General features: G+C 43.4%; 1 protein-coding gene across 1 annotated transcript in view; it reads left to right on the top strand.

Annotated features, from left to right (window-relative positions):
• The window catches only part of OTOA (otoancorin), a 176,114-nt gene that overhangs the window by 15,048 nt on the left and 134,034 nt on the right, over positions 1-27,032 (top strand). Inside the window, exons 4-7 of the mRNA XM_073635201.1 lie at positions 4,404-4,636; positions 9,871-9,974; positions 15,719-15,825; positions 24,936-25,075. Coding sequence (XP_073491302.1) covers positions 4,404-4,636; positions 9,871-9,974; positions 15,719-15,825; positions 24,936-25,075 — 584 coding nt within the window. The remainder of the gene's footprint in view (positions 1-4,403; positions 4,637-9,870; positions 9,975-15,718; positions 15,826-24,935; positions 25,076-27,032) is intronic.

The raw sequence follows: 27,032 nt of genomic DNA, 5'->3' as shown, positions 1-27,032 counted from the left end.
TTAAAGAGAAGTATTCACATTGAATTTGCTATTCATGAGAAGCAAACTGTGTGTCATTGATGAACCCCAAAAAATATACTCAAACTATTGTCCTTTTTTTATACACAGGATGAGTCCATCCAGGAGGAATGTGGGGAAAGTGGCAGGCAGGAGGAGACCGGGCCCATGGACAGCCTGGAGGAGGCCGGATTCACCATCATCCTGGAGGAGGCTGGGCCCAGTGTCAGGCAGGAGGTGGCTGCTCCCAGTGAGGTGGCTGCTCCCAGTGAGGTGGCTGCTCCCAGTGAGGTGGCTGGGCCAAGTGAGGTGGCTGGGCCAAGTGAGGTGGCTGGGCCCAGTAGGAGCCTGACCGAATCCCAAGTGCCTCCCCTCCACCTTCCCAAAAAAAGGGCCAGGAAGGGGATGGTCACACAGGACGCATCCCTGCGCCTCATGCAAGAGGCCACCCGTTTTTTAAGGAGCCCCCCCGAAGCGGAAGAATCCTATGGCTGCTACTTAGCCAGCAGGCTTCTTCAGATGAATAGGGAGCAGCGCCTCATTTGTGAGCGCCTATTTGGGGAAACAATCCATAAGGGGCTGCAGGGCACGCTAACACAAAACACCCAACTACATGAGGCAGCCCCCCCTCCTCCTCCTCCTCCTCCTCCTCCTCCTGCCACAACTGAAACACCAGAGCCACAGCCTCAAAAGAAGGCTACAGGGAAGGCTGCAGGGCAGCGTGGAGGAAAGGCTGCAGGGAAGAGAAGAAAATGATGACCTGGGTTCAGTCTGGTCTGACAGAAGACGCAGGCTGTTGTAGGACCACAGTCTGGGGACATCTAGATCATCTGCTGGTGCTGTTGATCTCTGGGATTCTTGGACCAGATTGTGCTCCCTCTTATATGGACTCCTCAAGATCCCAATTTTCTGGTACACCGACTTTTTCCAGCGTTGACTTCCTCTTTATTTTATTTTGACCATGAATAAATGGATATTTTTTGAGTTTAGCAAAAGACTTTATGTGTTTTCTTTGAAATCATTGATTTTACACACAATGTTAAATTAACAAGGGACAACAATCTCATTGAGTTTGAAAAAAAACACACCAAAAATACATTACTAATGTTAATAATGTTCAAGTGGTGAGTCTTGAAAATCAAAAAAATTACGTAACCAAAAACGGTGCTTTGGGTTAACTTTTTTTTTCTAAAAACTAAAAAATAAACACTATAAAAAAAAAAAATAATAATGGGTTCTTTGTGTTAACTTTACAAACCTAAAAAAAAAAAAAAAAAAAAAAAAAAAAGGGGGAAAAAGTATTATTAGTATGGAAACATTGTTTTAAAAAGGCATACTATATCATTCATGAGATCAAAGAGAAAAAGAATCCAGAAATCAGTTTGGGAGAACTCTGATTATGAACAGCAAAACACCTTCGTTCTTTAGAGCCTTCGTAAAGAAGAAATAAAATGCGCTGCATTGAACGATCACAGATTTTGCAGCGTGATGAATGTGCTACCTACAATACGAACACTAGTTTTACTAGACCGAGTGCTTCCGTTTAGTTTTTGCTTATGAGCATGCGTCGTTTTTTTGTCCGTCGGACTAGCATACAGACGAGCGGACTTCGGGGTCCGTCGTACTTACGACGTAAAGATTTGAAGCATGCTTCAAATCTAAAGTCCGTCGGATTTGAGGCTAAAAAAGTACGTTGAAAGTCCGGAGAAGCCCACACACGATCGGATTACCAGCCAGCTTTAGTCCGTCAGCGTCCGTTGGACTTTTGTAGACGAAAAGTCCGACCGTGTGTACGCGGCATTATGCCGCGTACACACGGTCGGACTTTTCAGCTACAAAAGTCCGACAGCCCGTCCGACAGACTTTCGACAGACTTTCGACAGACTTTTGGTGGCCTTTCAACGGACTTTCTAACGACCGGACTTGCCTACACATGATCACACCAAAGTCCGACAGATTCGTACGTGATGACGTACACTGAACTAAAATAAGGAAGTTGATAGCCAGTAGCCAATAGCTTCCTTAGCGTCGTTTTTTGTCCGTTGGACTAGCATACAGACGAGCGGATTTCTGGGTCCGGCGGAGTTACGACGTAAAGATTTGAAGCAAGTTCCAAATCTAAAGTCCGTCAGATTTGTGACTGGAAAAGTCCGCTGAAGGTCCGGTGAAGCCCACACACGATCGGATTGTCCGCCATATTTGGTCCGTCGGCGTTCGTCGGACCAGTCCGGTCGAAAAGTCCGACCGTGTGTACGCGCATTAGACCTCTCTGCTGCCTTCGGCACAGTTGACCACCTGCTCCTCCTCAGCAAACTACACTCCCTTGGCCTCTGTGATTCTGCTTTATCCTGGTTCTCCTCCTACCTATCTCAGCGCACTTTCAGTGTCACTTACAACTCCATCTCCTCTTCCTCTCTCTGTTGGGGTACCCCAAGGCTCCATCCTTGAGCTCTTCCTATTCTCGCTCTATACATCTTCCCTGGGCCAGTTGATAACCTCCCATGGCTTCCAATACCACCTATACGCCGATGACACCCAGATCTATCTTTCCACTCCTCAACTCACCCCCTCGATCTCCTCACAGATCTCAAACTTACTGAATGACATATTGATATGGATGTCACACCACTTTTTTTAAACTCGATCTTTCTAAAACTGAGTTTGTTATATTTCCTCCTTCCCAGTAGCCCCCCCCCCATGACTTTACCATTAAGATCAACAGCACAACCATTGGTCCCTCCACACATGCCAGGGTGCTGGGTGTAATCCTTGACTCTGACCTCTCCTTCAGCCCCCACATCCAATCACTAGCTAAATCCTGCCGCCCTAACCTCCGCAACAGCTCCAGAATTCAACCCTTCCTGAATAATGGAACAAAGCAACTTATTCACTCCTTGATTATTTCCCCCCTTGACTACTGCAACTCACTTCTTAATGGCCTAGCCTTTTGCAGGCTATCCCCCCTTCAGTCTATTATGAATGCTGTTGCTAGACTAATACACCTCACTAACCGATCCGTGACTGCTGCCCCTCTCTGCCAATCCCTTGACTGTCTTCCCCTACCCCACCGTATAAAATTCAAAATGCTAACCACAACATACAAGGCCATCCACAACATCGGCCCCAGCTACATCACCAACCTCATCTGTAGATATCGCCCTAATCCTCCCAGGACCTCCTGCTCTCTAGCTCCTTTGTTACCTCCTCTAATGCTCGCCTTCAGGACTTCTCCAGAGCCTCTCCCATCCTCTGGAACTCCCTGCCTTGGTATATCAGATCAGCCCCTAACCTGTCCACCTTTAGGAGATCTCTGAAAACTCACTTATTCAGGGAAGCCTATCCCACACCCACCTAACAACTGTCCCCAAGCCACCCCCATCAAATAATTCCCCCCATCTATTACCTTTTGTACCACCACCCCCTCCATTTAGAATGTAAGCTCTACAAACAGGGCCCTCCTGTCCCTTCTGTTTTGAAATGTACTGTAATTGTGCTGCCCTCCCTCTACATTGTAAAGTGCTGCATAAACTGTTGGCGCTATATAAATTGTGTATAATAATAATAATAATAATCTATGGCCAGCTTTAAGCTAACAGTACACTAGAGTGTTGGCCAGTTAAAATAATGCTCCTCACATTTTTTTAAACATCCTTTATTTAGTTGAGAGTTTCACCAGAACAAGAAAGAGCAGTTAAGAACCACATAAGATACCAAAAAATTCCAAACAAGCTATAAAAATGCATGAGCCAGCTGACCTCATTCTATAATCCAAGTGTGCACAATGCAATGAAAGATAATACAGTAAGAAGTAGCTGTATACCTTGGCATATAAATGCTCCTTACATTTGAGGTCATTGGGAGGAATTCCTCCTTACAGATAGCTGAAAAGATCAGTGGTGTCAGTGGTTACTTATGTGAGAGGCAGACTTTGCTCATTCACAAGGAACCTCTACCAACCTCTGGAGGATCCTTGGTTGAGAATGGCTTGTCTACGCTATACAGAGGAGACAGGTAAAAGCAGTTTCAATTTTTAAACAATGCTTACTAGCAACTTTAGTCTGGTCCCAGGACATGTGGGGGTCTATTTATAAATGTTTACACACAAGAGTCATAAAACTTTACTCATTGCTCGCACATTTTTCTCCTATCGGAATGCTGTGTGAAATTTGTGTGAAAATGTATAAATAGAACCTTTTGTCTTTTACTTAATTTTGGTGGCTAAAGTGTATGCATAGTCAAAACTTTTTTCTAGCTTTGAATAAAGTAGGGAAGGGTCACCAGTACAGAGAAGTGATTCTTCCCAATGGGAACACAGACACCAATAAAAACTTGACAGAGGGTCTAACCCTTTCTTATTTTATCAAAAACTAGCTAGTGTCAACTGTTGTGTATTTCTGTTGTTCCAGGACATCAGTATTTTTCTGGATTTTGAAACTATGAGAGATAAGGTATTTCAATGTCCCATAGGAAATCGCACATTATTCATCCTCACCTACCAGAAATGCCTTCAAGCTCTAAATTCAGCAGACTGTGTAGACATACTGGGACATGTTCTACGCATGTATGGGGAGATGTACTTGGACACAAATATGATAGTAAAATTGCCAACTGAAATATTAGACGACCCCTTCCGAAACCTGTAAGTATGATGCCCATATGCAATTATTATCTGGGACATAGTATTGTTATATCATATCCTTTTATTTCATATCTACATGAGTGTATTCTTTATTTAGTTGTTCAAGTAACACAATTTATTTCAAAAGAAACACAATAGATCTGTTATATATATGGAATACACTTATTCTATAAATTTACCGAGCATCTTTGCTCGGTAAGTTTATAGAATAATAAGTGTATTCCATATATATAACAGATTTTAACTTCCTATGAATTTTGTGAGGACTTGGTCTAAAAGATGGAAATAGCAGATGGTTTGGAATTATGCAAAAATCTGAGTAATCAGTCATAAAGTCGACCATGCATATAAATGTAAGGTCCACTTGGATTATAACCCACCATCTTAAAATACAAAGTGAAATAAATAAAAGTGTTAAAACATTAGAAGAAAAATGTAAGTGTAAAAAAAGAAAATTATGATACAGAATTGCACTAGAAGATGCTCCAGCACTGTGTAAGACTCCATTCTTGTGAAGTTTGGGATCCTTGGCTTTCCCATATTCCCTTGTCAAGGCCCAGTGGCGTTAACCTCGCCTAGGTGAGTATGCTGGTAACATAAGTATTTTTTACATTTTTACCCAATTTTTTTACATTTCTCTAAGTTAGCATTTTTGCATGGGGTACAGGGTAGAGTGCAGCATAGGAGGCAGACTAGAAGAATTGTGTTTAAAAACATTGTTTTTAGAACATTTATTCAAGTTTCTAATAGTTAAAGTGTCACTAAACACACATCATAAAAACTATCAATAAATTGTGTATTACATGCTGTTCATACTCACTCAGTCACTATAGATTTGTTTTCTGTATTCTGCAAAAAACCTGGTTGATCCTGCTGCTTTCTATCTCCACCTTCTGTTCATGTCCCCAGTTCAGCTAGGGATTTTGCAGGTGTTGAGGCAACTCAGCACATGCCCAATTTTCAATGAATTTCTATGCTGAGCATTTCCCCCTATCACATCTGAGCAGCCCATGCGACTATAGAGTCACACATGTGAGTGTATACACAGTGGTAAATGACAGCCCACTCCCTCCCTCCTCCATTCCCATTAATTAGCTAAACACACTGGGGGCAGGATATTACAGTACATCTTGATTCACCTCCCTCTTATTCTAATACACAGGCTGGAGGGGCGTGACAAAGCCTGTGACTAGCAGAAATCTGCCCACACCATGTTATTTCCACAAAATAATAAAGATGTAATTTCAACTTTATATTTGTATGAAAATTGAAAACAGTTTATTGATATTTTTATTTTATTTTATTTTTTTGAACATGTGACCAGCAGCAGAGGAATAGAAGCTCCTCCTGCTTATGTTTCCCTGCAGACATTCTGGGAAAGATCTGGGTCATGTGACAGCTGTATATCGATTAGGAAAAAAGTACTTTTTTCAAATTAAAATATTTACAGTGCCATCATCCATATACAGAAATAGAAGGGATAATGTAAATTAAACAATGCGTGTTCAGTATTACTTTGATGTAGCATTGTGCCAGTCTGTGGCAGTGCTCTCCCCTCTCCCTGCATTCAGAGGACATAGAGCCAGGATCCATTGATGCTGCTGTGAATCAAATCCTCTGAGCAGAGAGAGGGGTGCAGGGTCAAGCCATGCTGTGTGTGTCTATGTACACACACAACCCAGCTCAGGAAAGACCCTGCATGTCTGCCCCCATAGCATGCAGCTTGCTTTAGAGGAAGACACAAAACAGGAGGAGCAGAGAGCGCCAGCAGAAGACCCCTAGAAGAGTAGGCTCAATGCTGCTCTGTGCAATATCATTGCACAGAGTAGGTAGGAACTACATGTTCTTTTTTTTAAGTAAAAAAAGTTATAAAGTGATAAATGAAAGATCAAACCTTATCCTCATAAAGTGTGTACTTGCCTCAGTCCATAGCACTAAGTGTGGTTCCTCTGTGCTCTCTCCCTCCTCCGCTATCTACTTGAGCCACTTCTGAGTTTTTTGAGACACCAGGAAATCCTTGGCGACACCCCCACACCAGTGGCGGCTGGTGCTCCATCAGTCGTGGGGGAGGCAGCAGACAGATCTGGCCACGGACCCCCCCCCGTTGCTCCAGCCCACACTGCGCACTATACCGACACCCCCCCACAGTCGCCAGCTCACTTACCATGTGCTGCCCCTAGACTGACATGTGGAGGTGGCGACAGTGGCTTCCCCCTCAGTCTCCTCTGTGTCCCGGCTCCGTCGGTCGGGCTTCCCATGTCTCTCCTTGGCATCACGGCGACCATATGTCTCCTCCTTCCTCCTCATAGGACAATAGGATGGCTTCTCCTTTCCACCAATCGGGAAACGGGTCTCACAACTCGCTTCCTGATTGGCCGGGAGGAGAATCAGTGTGACAATAGTGAATATTCATTTGCTATTGTCACACAACTGGGTGGGCTCAGTGCTCTGCTCCCCGTGCCTACCCTTTTTTGAAGCCTATTAGCGCCTCAGGCTTTAATCACATGCTTCAAAAAAAAACACATTAAAATCCATCCGTCTGGCGCCCTGCATGTAGATTGGGGGGCCGGATGCATGGATAGGGGGTGGCGCCCCTAATGAACGGGCCACCACTGCCCCACACCCTTCCCCAGCACACAGCAGGTGATTTACAGCCACAAATGTGCATGTTTCCCAGTAAGGCTGTGTGTGTGTGTGTCATGCAACACTGTACCCAAATTAAATTTTTATAATTTTTTTCCCCCCCAAATAGAGCTCTCTTTTGGTGGTATTTGATCACGTCTGCGCTTTTTATTTGTGCTATAAACAAAAAAAGAGCAACAATTTTGAAAAAAACACAATATTTTTTACTTTTTGCTATAATAAATATCCCCCCCCCCCCAAAAAAAAAAATTGTTTTCCTCAGTTTAGGCCGATATGTATTTGTTTATATATTTTTGGTAAAAAAAATGCAATGGGTGTATATTTATTGGTTTGCGCAAAAGTTATAGTGCCTACAAAATAGGTTATTGATTTATAGCATTTTTATTATTATTTTTTTTTTTTTTACAAGTAATGGCGGCAATCTGCGATTTTTATCGAGACTGTGACGTTGCGGCAGACAGAGCGGACACTTTTGATGCTATTTTGGGACCAGTGAAATTTATACAGCAATCAGTGCTATAAAAATGTCACTGGCAGGGAAGGAGTTAACTCTAGGGGGCGATCAAGGGGTTAGATGTGTTACCTAGGGAGTGATTCTAACTGTGGGGGGAGGGGACTGACTAGGGGAGGAGGCCGATCAGTGTTCCTATATACTAGGAACACACGATCTGTCTCCTCTCCCCTGACATGACATGGATCTGTGTGTTTACACACACAGATTGGACAGTCTTTGTACAGATTGGATAGTCTTTGCCTATGTGGAGAGGGGGTGTGTGTCTTTCCTCCAATCAGCTGTCTTGGCTGTATGTCCAGACTTCACACTCAGTGCTAAACAGGAAGAAAAAAAATCCTAACACGATCTGAACTTTCTAAACAGTATATAAAGGTGAAGACAGCAGATATACGTGTAAAACTTATGTAGGGAGATTTGTTTCATCCCTGTGTATCATCTGGGGCTATTCACTTCACTCTGTATATGTGAGGGTTTACATCCACTTTAAGTACTTGTGAGTACAAGACATTAAATAAAATTAAGGTGTTAATGAGGATCTTACACCGTCTGTTCATTTCACAGTAATGTATAAACATCTGTTTCCACACTTCTCCATTACCCCAATCCACCATTGTAGCCCCCCAAAAATCAAATATAGATGGCTGGCCGTAGATTATGCAATATTCTGTCCTTCAACCACGGGTCGAAGGAAAGGAAATCGCTTGATTTCCCCATCAACACAGTCAGTGTTGATAGAGGAATCCCTCCCGCTGTGCTATTGTATTCTGACAGAGGGAGTTTTCCCCGCCCTCAGAATACAATAATCACAAAAAAACCCTACAGGCTGGTTGTACTGAGGTTGATCAAGTTTGGCCAGTTCCTCCTGAACAGGCCAAGTTTCAATCCATCTGTGACCTGGGAAAAGTCTGTGAGCCTCTTATGCCGTGTACACACGAGCGGACTTCTCGTTGGACTGAACTTCGAAGGACTTTTCGACGGAGTTCTGACGAAACGGACTTGCCTACACACAATCCCACCAAAGTCCGATCGTTTCGAACGTGATGACGTACGACAGGACTAGAAAAGGAAGTTCAATAGCCAGTAGCCAATAGCTGCCCTTGCGTCGTTTTCGGTCCATCGGACTAGCATACAGACGAATGTTTTTTTCTATAGGAATCGAGTCTGTCCAACATGTTCTATTTCTAAGGTCCGTCAGATTTTTCGACAGAAAAGGTCCGACGAAGCCCACACACGATCGTAATGTCCGACGGATTTGTTCCATCTGATCTTTTCTGCCGGAAAGTCCGGTCGTGTGTACGCGGCATTAGGCTCGATAGGGAGGGGGTATGTAGACAGTGCGTCCGCTAGAGTGCTGACAGAGGATGGAGCCCGTTCTGGCTCCTGCAAAGGTACAAGAAAGGAAGGGTGACCCCTGGAAGTCACAAATCTATGGTGTCCTGCTGTAGTGAATGAATGGAGTGGCAACGTCAGCCTGGACTCCGACCAGGCCATGCTCCCAACACATTTCACTCCGCCCCCTGGAGCTTAGTCATGGGGAACATGCCGCCTGTGGCTGTCTTGTAAAGACTTGCTCAAGGTTATCTTTCCCATGTAGTGCAGACACCAAGCTCTGCATTGTGGCAAGCAGTCCCAAGTTAGGAATCTGCTTCAGTGGCCTGCAGGCAGTTCCTGCTATCAAGGGATACTTTCTATAGTCCATATGATGTACATGCTCCCTTTTTTACTACTCACATACTCTGTTTACGACAGTATGGCGTTGATTGACTAAACCTGGAGAGTTCAAATCTGGTACAGCTCTGCATAGGAACCAGCTTCCAAGTATTTTTGTAAAAGCTTATTGAACAAGCTGAAGTTAGAAGCTGATTGGCTACCATGCACAGCTTCAACAGATTTAGCATTCTCCAGTTTTAGTAAATCAATCCCTATGTGACAATAAACAAATAACTAAAGTTTAAGAAACGTTTTTTTTTTTTAACGTCATGGACTTCCCTTTAAAATGTATCTGTTATTCAGCTTTCCATTCAAGGCGCACGGGCCCTCATTTATGATTCTATCCTTTCTATCCTTGTTTTTCTAGGTCATCTGTGTTTAGAGATCTGTATGATAAAATGACCGCTACCAACCAAAGAGCTGTGTATGAGTGGATGACTCAAACTCTTCAAAAATCCTACGTTGTTTATGGTGAGTGTAAAGTACTTTTACAGCCTTTTGCTTATAGTGTAGATGAAATGTTCCCCTGTTCTTTGATCTAGCTTGTTACTGCAAAGTAACAGGATAGCCAATAAAAAGTAGGTGAGAATCAGTGGAGCAGATAGTGGCTCACTAACCTCCATTGCAGGACACACCTGTTAGTAGAAGAGAGAGCATCTCAGGACAGCCAAGTCTCCCTTACCATGTACAATAACTCGCTTGAAGATACAATTACATCAAAGGCAAATGAAATTGTAAACTTCTGTTCCTTTGCTTTTGTGAAGTCAATGCATTGTACATATAGTTGGCAACATTTTAAAATTATTTCTACAGTCAGTTTGCTGCTGAGCCATCTAAGCTTGTAACATACAGCTTGCCAAGGTAAATTTTTTACTGTGACTATCATTTCTTTGTTGTTTATCTCAATGCTGCCCTTCAGAAAACAAAGTAATCCAGTGCACTGAGTTAAAGAGTTAAATGACACTTATATTGTTTAACCAGATTTACCCCCCTTCATGACTATGCCACTTTTTGTGATACGGCACTGCGTTATTTTAACTGACAATTGCACGTGCCCAAATAAAATGTATGTCATTTTTTTCCCCACGAATAGAGCTTTCTTTTGGTGGTATTTGGTCACTACTGCGTTTTATATTTTTTGCGCTATAAACACAACATCTGCATTAAAAAAATGTAAAAAATCGAATTTCTTCATAAATTTAGGCCAATATGTATTCTGCATGTTTTTGGTAAAAAAAAAAAAAAAATCCCAATAATCGTATATTGATTGGTTTACGCGAACGTTATACTATGAGATATGTACTGGAATTTTTTTATTTTATACTAGTAATGGTGTCGATCAGCAGAGCTGCGATATTGCGGCGAACAATGGGACACTAACTGACACCTTTGACACTTTGCGGGAACCAGTGACACTAATACAGTGATCAGTGCTAAAAAAATGCACTCTCACTGTACTAATGACACTGGCTGGAAAAGGGTTAAACATCTAGGGCGATCAAAGGGTGTGTGCACTAGCCAGTTTTTGTGTTTACTGTGTGTGCTGCTTTTACTAAGGAAAGTGATGTTTTTTAATTCCCTGCTTTGCAGGAACACAAAATTCACTTTTTCCCCCATGTCAGAATGGAACTCTGCTTTGTTTACATAGGCCCTAGCCTATATAATACCCTATTATTGGCCATACAGCAATGCTTTCTTTGAATGCTCATAAGGCATTTGACAGTGTGGAGTGGGAATATCTATGGGAAGTTTTATCTGCTTTTGGTATTGGCCCCAAATTTGTGGCATGGGTTTGCATAATATATACTAATCTCACCACTAGATTGAGAATTAATAATACACTTTCTCAACCATTTAAGTTTTATAGGGGCACTGGCTGTCCATTGTCGCCATTATTATTTGCCATAGACATTGAGCCATTGGCTCTGGCTATCCGACAAGTGATGGGGATCATCGGCTTCAGACAAGGTGTAAAGGAGGATAAAATTGCCCTGTATGGCAACGATGCCCTGTTGTTTTTAGGCGACACACAACAGTCCTTAGTTGCCTTGATGCATCTTATCCAATAATTTGGATCCTTTTCTGGTTTCTGAAGAAATTGGAACAAATCTGTTCTCCTCCCATTAGACCTCTTCTGGTTCCCTTCGACAGAAGCCGAGAAGCTGCAGTACACACTGGCCAAATGTCAGCCGGTTTCTGCAGTAAACAGGGGCCAATGCCACCCAACATTTGACCTGTGTGTACTAGGCTTAAGAACGCGACAGATTACATATCTCTTAACCTCAAGCCATTATTAGACCGATCTAAGGATAAATGTTTAGATTGGTATAGATTGCCACTTACATTTGTTGGAAGAGTAAATTTAATTGAAATGATTTTGGCCCCTCAGCTAATATAGATTATTCATAATTCTCCTGTATGAATTACATCTAGTTGGTTTAGAAAAGTTGATACCTTGATTCGGGATTTGATTTGGAGGAAGAAACATCTAAATATCTAATTGACAACGCTGATGTTGGACAGAGAGGTAGGAGGGTTGGCTGTACAGAATGTTAAGTATTATTTCCTAGCCCCTCAAATTACAGCATCTGCTAGGTTAGGATAAGATTCAGAAGTCTGACCCTATACAAGGGATACTGCTTACTGAATATAATAAATATACACTCCTAGCTGGAGGCCAGATACCTGATCCAGCCTTCTAATTTCTATACGGGAAAGTAATTAGAAGTATAACAAATAAGAGAGAGCACACAGGCTCATAATGCAGTTACCTTTATTACCAAAACAATTAAAAACATGTAAAAAGTTGCACTCACAAATGGAAGCTTGTATCAGGCATGATATCCAAAGTGGTTACTTTGTAGTCGCTGTGTTGATCTCATCCCCCAGCAGAATGTATGAACTGACAGCTTGGATGATTTTCCTCCTCGGGGCACTGCAGGAGTATGAATGCAGGACAGAACACCCAGGGAGATCTCCACAGCCGTGCGTGCTGGCTGTGCCAACTTCCAGCCCAATGGATGGGGCAGACTCCAAGGATGGAAATGGCTGCTTTTTGGATTTTGGTTACCTGGTTTAAACTGACTTTTATCTTTCCCTTTGAATATGGACTTGTCCATGCAGTGACCCTAGGCGTTGGTGCAATCAATAGTTGATGGTGTATTAGATAAAGTATGGCAAACAATGAAGAAAATTACAGGTATTGATGGCTTTATTGATTATACCCATTTGGTATAACAGGGGATATGGGCAGTTGAATAAGTTGAGGGGTTTTAAATTTTGGTATAGCAAAGAGATACGATATACAGTGGGGACAGAAAGTATTCAGACCCCCTTACATTTTTCACTCTTTGTTATATTGCAGCCATTTGCTAAAATCATTTAAGTTTATTTTTTTCCTCATTAATGTACACACAACACCCCATATTGACAGAAAAACACAGAATTGTTGACATTTTTGCAGATTTATTAAAAAAGAAAAACTGAAATATCACATGGTCCTAAGTATTCAGACCCTTTGCTGTGTCACTCATAAATTTAACTCAGGTGCTGTCCATTTCTTCTGCTCATCTTTGAGATGGTTCTACACCTTCATTTGAGTCCAGCTGTGTTTGATTATACTGATTGGACTTGATTAGGAAAGCCTGAAGAGCTCAGAGACAGAATTGTGGCAAGGCACAGATCTGGCCAAGGTTACAAAAAAATTTCTGCTGCACCTAAGGTTCCTAAGAGCACAGTGGCCTCCATAATCCTTCAATGGAAGACATTTGGGATGACCAGAACCCTTCCTAGAGCTAGCCGTCCGGCCAAACTGAGCTATCGGGGGAGAAGAGCCTTGGTGAGAGAAGTAAAGAAGAACCCAAAGATCACTGTAGCTGAGCTCCAGAGATGCATTCGGGAGATGGGAGAAAGTTGTAGAAAGTCAACCATCACTGCAGCCCTCCACCAGTCGGGGCCTTATGGCAAAGTGGCCAGACGGAAGCCTCTCCTCGGTGCAAGACACATGAAAGCCCGCATGAAGTTTGCTAAAAAACAGCTGAAGGACTCCAGTATGGTGAGAAATAAGATTCTCTGGTCTGATGAGACCAAGATAGAACTTTTTGGCCTTAATTCTAAGCGGTATGTGTGGAGAAAACCAGGCACTGCTCATCACCTGTCCTATACAGTCCCAACAGTGAAGCATGGTGGTGACAGCATCATGCTGTGGGGGTATTTTTCAGCTGCAGGGACAGGACGACTGGTTGCAATCGAGGGAAAGATGAATGCGGCCATGTACAGGGATATCCTGGATGAAAACCTTCCCCAGAGTGCTCAGGACCTCAGACTGGGCCAAAGGTTTACCTTCCAACAAGACAATGACCCTAAGCACACAGCTAAAATAACAAAGGAGTGGCTTCACAACAACTCCGTGACTGTTCTTGAATGGCCCAGCCAGAGCCCTGACTTAAACCCAATTGAGCATCTCTGGAGAGACCTAAAAATGGCTGTCCACCAACGTTTACCATCCAACCTGACAGAACTGGAGAGGATCTGCAAGAAGGAATGGCAGAGGATCCCCAAATCCAGGTGTGAAAACTTGTTGCATCTTTCCCAAAAAGACTCATGGCTGTATTAGATCAAAAGGGTGCTTCTACTAAATACTGAGCAAAGGGTCTGAATAGGACCATGTGATATTTCAGTTTTTCTTTTTTAATAAATCTGCAAAAATGTCAACAATTCTGTGTTTTTCTGTCAATATGGGGTGCTGTGTGTACATTAATGAGGGAAAAAAAATGAACTTAAATGATTTTAGCAAATGGCTGCAATATAACAAAGAGTGAAAAATTTAAGGGGGTCTAAATACTTTCCGTCGCCACTGTATGTTACCATTGTATGAAAATGGTAAAATCATTTGATCAACTGTATGTGGAATTTGATTTCCCACATCAGAGGTTTTTTTCAATACCTCCAGTTGAGACATGCCATTCAGTCTCAAACTTGTACATATACATTGCACTATAGCAGGTTCACTATTTTGTCTATAATTCAGAGTGGTGATACTAAGAAAAGCCTTCTCTCACAATTCTATTCCACGATTCATGCTAAGTATCAAGCATTGGTGGTTGTTCCAGCTAAAGAACAGCAGTCCAAAGATTTGGGCCCTATAACAGATAAGCAGTGGGAGATGATGTTGCCTGCACTCTCACAGGTTAGTTTATCACCCACCCACAAATGTACACAATTGTGTTTTCTTCATTGAACATATCACGCTCCAAAAAACTGTTCGCCTGGTCTCGTAGAGAGATTCTCTTCTGTCCTAAGTGTAATAGTGGTATTGCCACTCTAATCCACATGATGTGGAGATGTCCTAAACTTCCTAGATATTGGAAATTGGTTCTGACTGCTATAAGTTCGATTTTTCAGGTAACCTTAGCAGAAGATCCAGGGATATGTTTATTTAACATGGTGAACAAGGCTACTTTACCAAAAAATACATATGTCACTATTACTCGAGTGTTATTTCAAGCCCGAAAATTACATAATTACTTACTGTAGTTACATAGTTAGTCTGGTTGAAAAAAGACAAAAGTCAACCAACAAAAACCCCCAGCAAAGCATGATCCAATTTGCTCCAGTAGGGGAAACAAATTATTCCTGATCCCCCGAGAGGCAATCAGATATTCCCTGGATCAGTTTCTCCTATAAATGTTAGTATCCAGTTATAATATGTACATTTAGGAAAGAATCTAAGCCTTTCTTAAAGCAATCTACTGAGCTGGACAGACTCCAATGATCCTTTAAGCTGTCTGCCATTCTGACCACCAATGTATGTGTGTCTATGTGTGTGGGCATTCTTCTCACTATCCACCACAGTATGGGGAATTTTCCACACTGACTCCCGATACATTGATTTCAGTGGCAGTTAAAATTATTTCAAGGTTTCTTGTGGGGTAAAAAGCTTGAGGGAGGCTGCTCTAGAATGTATTCACAGTGTACTCCTATTCACTTCAATGTATGAAGAGGTACCCTGTATTGTATTGTGTGACCTGTTGGGGAGTTTCATCAGTGGTGCCATTGCTGAAATCTGAGAGTTGTACACTGTAAGTGTCCCCAGGCCAATTTCCAGGATGTACTGCAGTGATGGATATTCTGGAAGGTAAGACCAAATATAGATAGCTATGGATGACAGGGAAGTATTTATCATCTTATTGTAGAAATCTATTCTATGATTGCAGAGGCCAATGGATCGTCATCATGGGTAACTGCAGAGAGTCTCTGGATATTGGGCCAGCTTATGGTTCTTTTACCACTGAATGAAATCAGCAAAATAAATATCAATGAGGTTGGTTAAACAGAAAAACTTTTTTTTCTTCAGGTGTTTTTATTTTGAACTTTTCATTGGCTTATGTGACAATTATTCTGACAGACTTTTATGTATGAACAAAGTAGAGACAAGCAGTGTGGACCTTCAGCTATCTGAACTCATCCAAATATTTGGCTTTCACAAATATATTTTATTGTTACACCGTGAACACTAAGTGACAACATAATAATTAACCTATTGGGAATACATATAGAATAAACATAAATGCAATTACATTGATTATGCATGTTCCAGGGGCAGCTCAATAATAGCTGCATCTTAAAAGCAAGTCAGTAATATAATAAATTTAAATGTGTTGTGAAAGCAGCACAAAGATTGCGAATATGAACCCCTAAACTTTGTCCACTGAGTTCATAATAGCAGAAAAGCCTGATATTGTGTGAGACATGGATTATAACTAAGGGACATGTCTTATCACTCTTGGGTTAAGGGGACAATATTTAATTGGTGCTTTGGCGGAAAAGAAATATCAGAGAATGTTTGTCTGTTTGGGGTTTTGTATGGGTGGATAAGGGAGCACTGATATGTCTGTTGGCCCTAACTAACCATGGCAGCCATCTCTTCCATAGCTTAGGAGTTGACTGGCAATGTTGGGTTTTTCCCAGCCACGTGCTATAATTTTCCCCTGAGAAAGGCAAGTGCCAGGGACATCTGCCTTGCACTGCCCTACCCTCTCTATAGGCATAAGCATATTATGTGAAGTTCATGTTTGTACCACAACTCCTTATTAGAAAGATTGTTCTATTGCAAGTGTATATACTGTATTGTCTGGAAGCCAGATCAGTAATGTCTGCACCATACTTAAAGTGATACTAAACATACAATGTTTAATTGCCATTACCCCTTCTATTTATGTATAAAGATCATGCAGGTGGATCTCCTGCGCAGGATCACATACCTAGTACATGATCCTGTACTTCTGGATGCGCTGTCAGCGACCCGCTCCTGCTGTGATTAGACACAGTGGGAGCTGATCTGCGGGTACCACGGACTCGATGTCGCCGGTACCCGCCAATCATTAGGCAGAGAGCCAGAACAAGGCAGATTACCGTTCTGTCAGTAGGTAAGGAATTGATCCTGTGTTCCTGGTCACTGCCTTCACATAGTTCAAGCACCTCCCCCACAGTGAGAAAGCACAGGCTAGGCACACAGTTAACCCTTTGATCGCCCCCTGATGTTAACCCCTTCCCAGCTGGTGTCATTAGTACAGTGACATATTTTTAGCAATGATCACTGTATAAGTTTCACTGGTTCCCAAAAGTGTCAGTTAGTGTCTGATTTGTCCGCCTCATTATCGCAGTCCTGTTATAAGTCACTGATTGCCGCCATTACTAGTAAAAAGTAAAAAATAAATAAAAATTCCATAAATATATCCCATAGTTTGTAGGCACTATAACTTTTGAGCAAACTAATCAATATATGCTTATTGGGATTTTTTACCAAAAATATATAGCAGAATACATATTGTCCTAAATTGATGAATACATTACATTTTTTTCATTTTTGTATTGGATATGTTTTATAGCAGAATGTAAAAAATGTTGTTTCATGACAGACTCCATGGCAGCATATGTATGGGTTAACCCCGCCTCCTCTCCAATCCTATAGGACCCCACTCCCATATATTCTTGCTCAGAGCCAGAGCTTGCATTCCTTCTTTGACCTCTTTGGATCTTGTGTGTGCGGTTGATCTTACCTGTCAATGCGTGGCCACAGTATTGGCATCTTACTGAGTCCAGTAAGCCCCAGCTATGAGCAGGGTTGACAAAGGCAGAAGAAGCAGTGTGTGTGAATGCCCAGGGCCCAGCCATGGGCAGGCAAGTGGCGTTTCTTGGCCATATGGCCTGGTCTGCAGCAGGCAGCATGTGTATGCCCAGTGGACGCCATCATCATCATCATCTGCAGCTTGGTCTGAGGAAGTGCCGTTGTTCCCATCTTTGGGTGTTTCCCGACTCCATGTCAGTACTCTGTGTTTATCCATTTGTTTTCCTTTCCTATCCCTGGGGCTAGTATGCAGCCTCTCATGGCAGCTGGAATGCATCTGCATCCCGCGAGCGATCCTGCACATGAGCGGGGCGACCTGAGGCTTGGTTTCACGCGAGTGCCCGCCGATGGCTGTGGGCACAGGCGCGGCGGGGGTGCGGTGATTACGTCATCAGGGAGGGGGATTTAAAAGTACTGTCAGTCCCTCTTCCCTGGAAAACCCTTGTAGACAGTTGGCAGAAGCCCCCCCAGCCCCTGTGGCTCTCCCCCCAGGTAATCCTGGCTCCTTAGGGAAGGGAGAAGGGGAGGTTTAGCAATAGAACTTATCTGTGCACCAATCTCTGGATGGCTAGGTGGATCTGTGCAGTGCTCCCTTCTCTATGGACACGTCACTGGCTCCTTGTGGTCAGATCTTACACAGCAAGCTGGTGTGGCTGCTTAATTCCTGATTGTCTTAGCACTTATGGAGTTTTTTCTTTAGGCTTTCACTTCTTTTTTTTTGTCTGTCTTGTTTCATTAAGTCCTTCTAGGTCTAATCACCAGCACACGGCATGTGAAGACAGAAACCTTGCAAACCCGCAGCATAGTTGGATCTCCGTCTAGGACCCAACACCATGGGAGAAGCTATCATTCCTCCCCCCAAACATCTCCCCCACCGCCATGATAGCTGCCTCGTTGAAGGAGCCTGCTGGGGATGCAGGACCCATATCCGAGAGAAGTCTCTATGTGAGCCATGTTATACCCAGGCGATCGGAGAGAAACAGACTGGCAACCAGCTGATGGGAGTCTCTACTAAAACATGTGGTGCAGCTGTCCCTGAAAGAGCGGCATACAAGCCACACGCAGAGCCGGACAGCCACTATAGCATGCTTGCTCTCCCATTGGGGAGGCTCAGGACGAGTAGGATCCCTCCCAGCCAGGTTCTGCATCCATGAGAACTCCAGACAGTGAGGTGAAATCTTCGGGGGGGGGGGGGCTTCAATTTTGCCTTAATAGGGGCAATTAAGGAGGCTCTAAGATGGGAGGAGCCAGCGGTATCTCAGGTAGAACAAGGTTTTTCAAACTCCTTGGAAGGGAGCGCTCTAACTTCCCGCTCCTTGTGGAGCTAAGGGATATCATTACAGATGAATGGAGCAAAGCAGGGAGAAGATCTTCTGTCAAGCAAGCTGGCGAAGCTTTATCCCTTCAAGAATGTGGATGTGAAGCACCCGGAGATGCGGCCTTGATGAGACTTTCAAAACATGTCACTCTTCCCATAAGGAACGTGGTACCCTTTAAGGATGGTCTCGAGGGAAGATTCAATTGAGGTCTCAGGAGGTTTTATGTGACGGCACGTATGGCCAGCAAACCTGCCTTGGCCCTTACAGCCATGTCTCAGGCAATGCAGCCTTGGACGGAGAATGCTGATGCAGTGTGCAAAGTGTCCCCAGGAGAGGTAGCCAAAAGTTTAGCGGTGCAAGAGCTGAAGTTGGCGTCGGTGTTCCTAAGTGAGGCCTCTATTGACATCATCCGCCTGGTGGCGCGGGTTGTGCTCTTATCCATAATGGCTAAGCGGGCATGATGGCTCCATCGGTGGCTCACGGATTCCACTTCCATACAGGCTCATGCAGGATTCCCCTTGAGGGTTCTTCGCTATTCAGCAACAACCTTGACAACGCCATAGCCCAGAGCTCGAGCTCAGGACCGCGACCCGCTAGGCTAGAGGAAGACAGTTCAGATCATGTGAGGGTCGCACACTTGTATAGACCAGCTCAGGTATCCGAGAAGCTACGGAGTTGAAGTCTCAGACTATTGGAGTGACAAGGTGGTCTCCTCAAGGGCAAGCATGGCCTTTCAGAGGTCCTCCTCATCTCAGATTAGTCCCATGGATATACCTCACTCTAAGGAAAGGGTGTACTCGCCCCTCTATAGGAGCATGAAGAGGAGCAGCCTGCAGAGGTCGGTGGTAGACCTCACACACCTAAAACCCTTTCCCGTTGAAAGGAGAAGATGGAGAGATTGTTCCTGATTTATAGGGGGTCCAGCCAGGTGACTGGCTCATTTCCATAGCCCTAAAGATGCTTACTTTCTTGTGCCCATTGCAGAAGACTTCTGCAAGCTCCTTCGGTTCACCGTAGGTCAAGCCATCTCCAGCCTACTGGTCCACCATTCTGGCTTTCAACGTTGCCTTGCAGGCTTTTTCAAAGTCTTATTAGTTTTTACAGTCTATCTGAACAAGGGGAGCATCACAGGTGGCTCAGCAAGAAGAGACATTGCCAGGCACAGTGGAGTTTTCAGGTTAAGATCCAGGTCCTGATGTGACCTGAGTTTCGTATTATGCATTTGTATGCCTCGACCCCTAGCCCATCTGCCATCAGCCTTGGTCTCCTGCCAGTCTAACCACAATTCTTTCTGCTGCCTACTTTAAAGGGTAACTCCACTTTAAACATGCACCTGCATTGTTACTTGGATGACCTTCTCTGACTCTCACAAGACAGAGGGCAGCTGCTGGAGCCCAGAGCTCAGGTCTTTTTCAATTTTCGGTTTTAGGTGGGCAACTGTATATGGAAAAGAGACACCTGGAGCCGCTCAGTCTCTTGTGTACCTCGGGTCTCAATTTGATACAATCTAGAGGACCGTTGCTTTGCCTTTGGTTCCTGGTGATCTGGAATAGAATACTCCTGGCCCTGTCCTTTTCCCACCGGTGTGCCTCTTTGTCCAGAATTATGGACACTATGGTATCTTTGGATCCAATGGACAAGTGGATGCTCTGGAGAATATGGCCCTTTCCGGAAGGGGTTTCCCCAGCAGTGGGAACCAGGGAGCAGATTTCAGGTCACCTACATAACCGGCGACAATGGAGTAACATACTTATTTGCTATTTCATTGCCCCCCCATTTCCTGGTTTACAACCATGTCTGAAGCCAGCAATATCTGGTGGGGGGGGCTTACTGCCTGTCGAGGATAATGCAAGGCAGGTGGGGCTGTCACCTTCACAAGATTGTGTCAAACAGTGTGAATCTATGGGGAGCCTCCTGCACCCTACAGACCTTTAACCATTAAACAGGAAGCCTCAGTCCTCTTAGGCTAGTCAACACTACAGAGGTCACCTATTTAAGAGACAAGGGGGGACTTGCAGCCTGTTCTCTATGACAGTAAGTCGAGCCAAGTATGTCTTGGGCTCAGAAGAACCTAGCCAACATTCCTGCGGCTTATGTCTCCGGAGTCCAGAGTATTCTAATAGACTTTCTCTCCAGAGGCCAACGGGACAATAAGAATAGTCTCTCTATGGGGAGGGCTTCAGGCGTATTTTGTCCCTGGGGGTCAGTCCAGAAGTCGAGCCGTTTGCCTTCCTGTGCAACAAGAAGTTTGAGAAGTATTATACGTGGGGCCGGTATCCCCAAGGCTTCAGGTCAAATGCCCTGACGAATCATTGGAGATGCAGCGAGGCCTGTGTGCTTCTTTCAGTTCCAGTCATCCTTAGGTTCTATGAAGACTCAGAACAGAAGTTGTCGAAGTAGTGGCAGTGATGCCTTATTGGCCAAACAGACCATGTTTTCCCTTGCTAGCACAGCTCTGCTACCTGAACCTGGTGCCCCTTACCCTCGGGCCAGACCTTCTGCCATAAGGTGCAATTCTACATCCAAGTCTAGTGCGGTTGCACCTGATGGTCTGGGTCTTGAGATTGGAGGTCCTCGGCCATTCTTCCAGAGTCTCTTCCGCTCTCATGAATGCTAAGGTGAGCACAAAGTTTATGGGGGAATCTGTTCAAAGGCCTATAATACATGTCTACTGCTGACAGGTCATGTAATGAACTAGAAGTTCAAAATACCCCGGGCCCTCTCCGGTTGGATGTAGTTCTGGCCTTATCGGTCAGCTCCCTCAGAGTTCAAAGCGTCAGCCTTATCAACCTTTACAGATGTGACCAGGTCTAGGCGTCCTTCTGTTTAACAATTCTTGTAGGCAGCACTTGGCTCAGACCTTGGAGCTAGCAGAGGTTTCCCAGAGGGAACCTCCCTCTTGTTCTCGACTCTCGGGAGTTGGAACGGAGTGTGCTAGGTCTGTCTCCATTAAGGACCTCTCTGTCAAGTTCACCTTTCTCGTGGGTATCACGTCGGCATAAAGAGCCTCAGAAATTGAAGCTTTGGTCATGGAGAACCTCTCCTAACGTTCTTCCAGTCCAAGCAGTGCTGTTAGCTATGCTTGTTTCAAATCCCAAGGGCACATCAGTCATCCATAGGAACCAAGAAATGATTCCATTTAGGGCGATTGTGACATGGCTTGCCCAGGCCACCCGACAGGCTCACAGAACTGAGGGCTTGGCTCCTTGGAGATGGATGACTGTTCGCCTGACCAGGAGTGGTTCTACATCTTGCATGGCTTTGCAGCATGTGGTTCCTAATAGATTCTGTAGGATGGCCTTGTGGTCCATGGTCAATACCCTGTTTTTACTCATTATTGTATAGAGATTGCTTCTTTATCCTCTATTTATTTTGGTTTGAAAGTCCGGACTATTGACGGTACAAATTCAAGTGTTTTGTTAAGAAATACCCACCCATGAGGAATATGGCTAGTTAATTCCCATACATATGCTGCCATGGGGTCTGTCAGGAAAACTGAAAATTTCCTATCAAATAATTACTGTAATTTTCCTTTCCTGATGGACTCCATGGCAGCAGGAGTTCCCTCCCAGTGTCATGAGTAGGCTAGTTACGGAAGGCGGCCTCTGGCTCTGAACAAGAATTTATGGGAGTGGGGTCCTATAGGATTTGGGAGGAGGTGGGGTTAACCCATACGAGTCCATCAGGAAAGGAAAATTACGGTAAGTATTTGATAGAAAATTTTCCGTTTATTTTTTTCAAAATTGTCGGTCTTTTTTGTTTATAGCGCAGAAAAATAAAAACCACAGAGGAGATCAAATGCCACCAAAAGAAAGCTCTATTTGTGGGAAAAAAGGACATACATTTTATTTGGGGACAGCACTGCATGAGTGCACAATTGTCAGTTAAAGTGGCGCAGTTCTGTATCACAAAAAAAGGGGTATGAAGAGGGGTAAATCTTCCAGAGGTCAAGTGGTTAATATAAATTGACCACTTAATACAAATTGGATGCAGTTTCCCCGCATCCAATTTGCATGTCAGGAGATTGTGCCTTGCTCTCTATGGAGCTGGTTCACACATCTTCGGAGCGGCTCAGGTGCAAATTGTACAGGAGTTCTGTGTGTTTCCTGGTCCATTTCATTTCTGAATTTGGCCAAAAATTCGGGCTGAAATTGGACCTGAAACAATGAATGGAGACACACCGAATCCCCTGCTGTGAGATGCTCCGTTCCTCATTGTGAACCCAGCCTTAGTCGTGCACTCCACAAATCTGGCCTTTATGGAAGAGTGGCAAGAGGTAAGCCATTGTTAAAAGAAAGCAATAAGAAGTCCTGTTTGCAGTTTGCGAGAAGCCATGTGGGGGACACAGCAAACACGTGGAAGAAGGTGCTCTGGTCGGATGAGACCAAAATTGAACTTTTTGGCCTAAAAGCAAAACTCTATGTGTGACGGAAAACTAGCACTGCACATCACCCTGAACACACCATCCCCACTGTGAAACATGGTGGTGGCAGCATTATGTTGTGGGGGTGCTATTCTTCAGCCGGGACAGGGAAGCTGGACAGAGTTAATGGGAAGATGGATGAAGCCATTTACAGGGAAATCTTAGAAGAAAACCTGTTACAGTCTGCAAAAGACTTGAGACTGGGGTGGAGGTTCACCTTCCAGCAGGACAACGACCCTAAACATACAGCCAGAGCTACAATGGAATGGTTTAGATCAAAGCATATTAATGTGTTAGAATCGCCCAGTCAAAATCCAATTGAGAATCCGTGGCAAGACTTGAAAATTGCTGTTCACAGATGCTTCCTATCCAATCTGACAGAACTTGAGCTGTTTTGCAAAGAATGGGCAAAAATTTCACTCTGCAAAGCTAGTAGAGGCATACCCAAAAAGACTTGCAGCTGTATTTGCAGCAAAAGGTGGTTATACAAAGTATTGACTCAGGGGGGCTGAATACAAATGCACGCCACACTTTTCACATATTTATTTGTAAAAAATTTTGAAAGCCATTTATCATTTTCCTTCCAATTCACAATTGTGTTGGTCTATCACATAAAATCCCAATAAAATACATTTATGTTTTCTTGGTTGTAACATGACAAAATGTGGAAAATTTCAAGGGGGTATGAATACGTTTTCAAGGCACTGTATCTGGAGGAAGTTCTGCCAATTACACCCCTCCAGCCAGTGTCTATGGTGTGTATGTGCTGGGACTAACGGAGGTGGAGCTTCCATTATTCAGCATCTTATATCCCACCCCCATAGTGTTTAGCAATACGAGGACATGGAAGAGGAGGGGGGTAGGGGACTTTTATGTATCACTGTGTATACGGCCATATATGTGACTTTATAGTCATGTGGGCTGCACAGATAAAAAGGAGATGGATTAACAGCTTAGTAGAAGGAAACTGAAACTGGAACATGCTCAGTAGATATGGCAATGGCTAGTCTTAACAATCTCAGGTTGCAGCGGGGACACAGACAAGGAGTAAGGGACAGTAAACAGCAGGATCAACCAGTTTTTTCTATAGAAATAGAATGCTCTAGTGCCAAAGTGAGTATGGACACAATGTGATATAACAGTTTATATAGATTTCGGTTTAATAACACTTTAAGGTTGGACTAGAGATGAGGAACACAATGCACAGTTGAAATACATATATGTGAACTGTGTGACCTGCCAAAGTATTTTTAACGATAGATAGCTAGATAGCTAGATAGCTAGATAGCTAGATAGATAGATAGATAGATAGATAGATAGATAGATAGATAGATAGATAGATAGATAGATAGATAGATAGATAGATAGATAGATAGATAATATAGACTGCCAACCATATTTTTTCAAGTTTTTCTTGACGTATGCAGGCCACAAACACAGCTGTTCGTTAAAATCACTGTGACATAAAATTTGTCTAACTAGAGAACATTTTCTAAGATAGTGAAACATTCCATATGCTTAGACTTGTTCTGGAACTAATTCGTGTGACACTCTACTCCTAGATTCGCATGTTTATTAGCTATGACAATGCCACAAAGCAGCTGGATACAGTGTATGATATCACACAAGATCTTGCAAAAGCATTTCTGGAACTTATAAACTCATCAGGGTTTGATATGCGGAACATCTCCACTATATACAGGTAAAAAATAATCTGTGTATTTCATGTGCTTTCAAACCTCCAATCTTTTTTGAGAACAAGACATGTTGGGTGATAGGTAATAGGTGGACCAATAATTTTAATGCTTGAGCAAGGTAGAAATGTATTGCTGCCAAAGCTTATAACAAATAGCCAAATGATTTAATTCAAACAAGTACATATCAACCTTGTATGCAGTTATTTTTACAGTGGTTGCTGCACCAAGAATTGATACTTTGGAAGACAGTCAGAAAAAGATTCAATCTATTAGCGCTACCAACAACTGAAATAACATTTTGGGATGAAGGACCAGGCTGCAGCTTATATTTATAAAGTTCGAATTTCTCAGGTCTACCAATCAGATACTCTCAGTTGGATCCCTGAAAGACCACACACGATTCCTCATTAAATATAAGGAACAATGTGGCAATTGTGACATTCTTTTTTAATCTTTTTGTCTGCGTTTAAATCAGTGTTTGATTCAAGCATGTTAAAATGGATGTACTATTGATTAACTCACTACCCCTGCTGGAAGTCTGTTCCAAGCATCACCCAATTTTTCAGTAAAATAATACCTTCTAAGTTTAGTTTTGATCTCAGACTAGCAGAAGGAAAGTTCAAAAATAACCTTAACAGGTATTTTTTCCCAAAAGAGTAGTTGATGTTTAGAACAGACTTCCAGCAGGGGTAACAAGTCAGTAAATATTAAGTGAATTTAAAGCGGAACTTCAGTCTTTTTTTCATCTTTCCATCTATTAAATCCTCTGCCCTTGTTGTTTTAACTTTGGATAGTAAAACATGTTTTTTTCTGCCAGTAAATACCTTATACAGACCACTTCCTGTTTCTTGTCTGGTAAAATCCTAGGCTTAGGGCATCATGCGCCAACTCTCTCTCACTCTCGTGAGAGTTGGCCAGGAAGGAGGGGGGGGGAGATAAGTTATAGGAGGTCCAATGAGAGCTGCAGAGCTGGAGGTGAGCCTCTGTGTGTCTGTGCAAATCCAGGAAGTGAACAGACAGCAGCTTCAGCTGCCCTCAGTTAAAATGGTTGCAGCCAGACTCAGTGGAGGGAGATTTCTGCAGCATATTTGGCAAGTACACAATCACAGTATATATAAAATAATATGCAAAGTGGTTGGAGGGAAGCTTCAGAGTGGCAAAGATGTTTTTATTACAAATTATGTGTGCAGACTGCCGTTCCTCTTTAAACATGCTTGTGACAAACATAGATCTATATTAAAGAATTAAAAAATAAGAAAAGTAACACCACACAGCTCAAACAGTCTCACCACTGTATTTTGTCACTGTTCTTCAACCGAAACAGGACAGTGTGTCAGGGAGAGGCGGAAAAGGGGAGAGCGGAATTGTGATTGGCTGCATCAGCAGCTAGACTAGGATCTTGCCCACTAGACCGGGAAGAGCCATATGGGGAGAGATGAGAGGGTGAGCTGGCAAGAACAAGAGGAGTGCTGTGTGTGGTGGGGAGACCAAGTAACAAGGAGAGGGAGGAGAGTGCTATACAAATAGAAATAGCAGGCAGTGAGCAGCAGGACAGCTGGGCTACAACCAGGTACTGCTTTCACCTGCCAGCTGGGTCGGAGCAAGAACTTTTGTCTACTTAGGCGAAGTAGGCTCTATGTCCTCCAAATACCAGAGTGTATACTCCCATATACCAGGCTCTATGTCCTCCTATATACCAGACTTTATACTCCCATATACCAGGCTTTATGTCCTCTCATATACCAGACTGTATACCCCCATATACCAGGCCCTATGTCCTTCATATACCAGACTGTACACCCCCATATACCAGGCTCTATGTCCTTCATATACCAGACTGTACACCCCCATATATGAGACTCTATGTCCTTCATATACCAGACTGTATACCCCCATATACCAGGCTCTATGTCCTCCCATATACCAGACTGTATACCCCCATATACCAGGCTCTATGTCCTC

Source organism: Aquarana catesbeiana, linkage group LG06 (assembly GCF_042186555.1).
Source record: "Aquarana catesbeiana isolate 2022-GZ linkage group LG06, ASM4218655v1, whole genome shotgun sequence".
Classification (NCBI taxonomy): Eukaryota; Metazoa; Chordata; class Amphibia; order Anura; family Ranidae; genus Aquarana; species Aquarana catesbeiana.
Note: the sequence above shows the minus strand (reverse complement) of the source record. Positions and strands in the feature narration are given on the sequence as shown.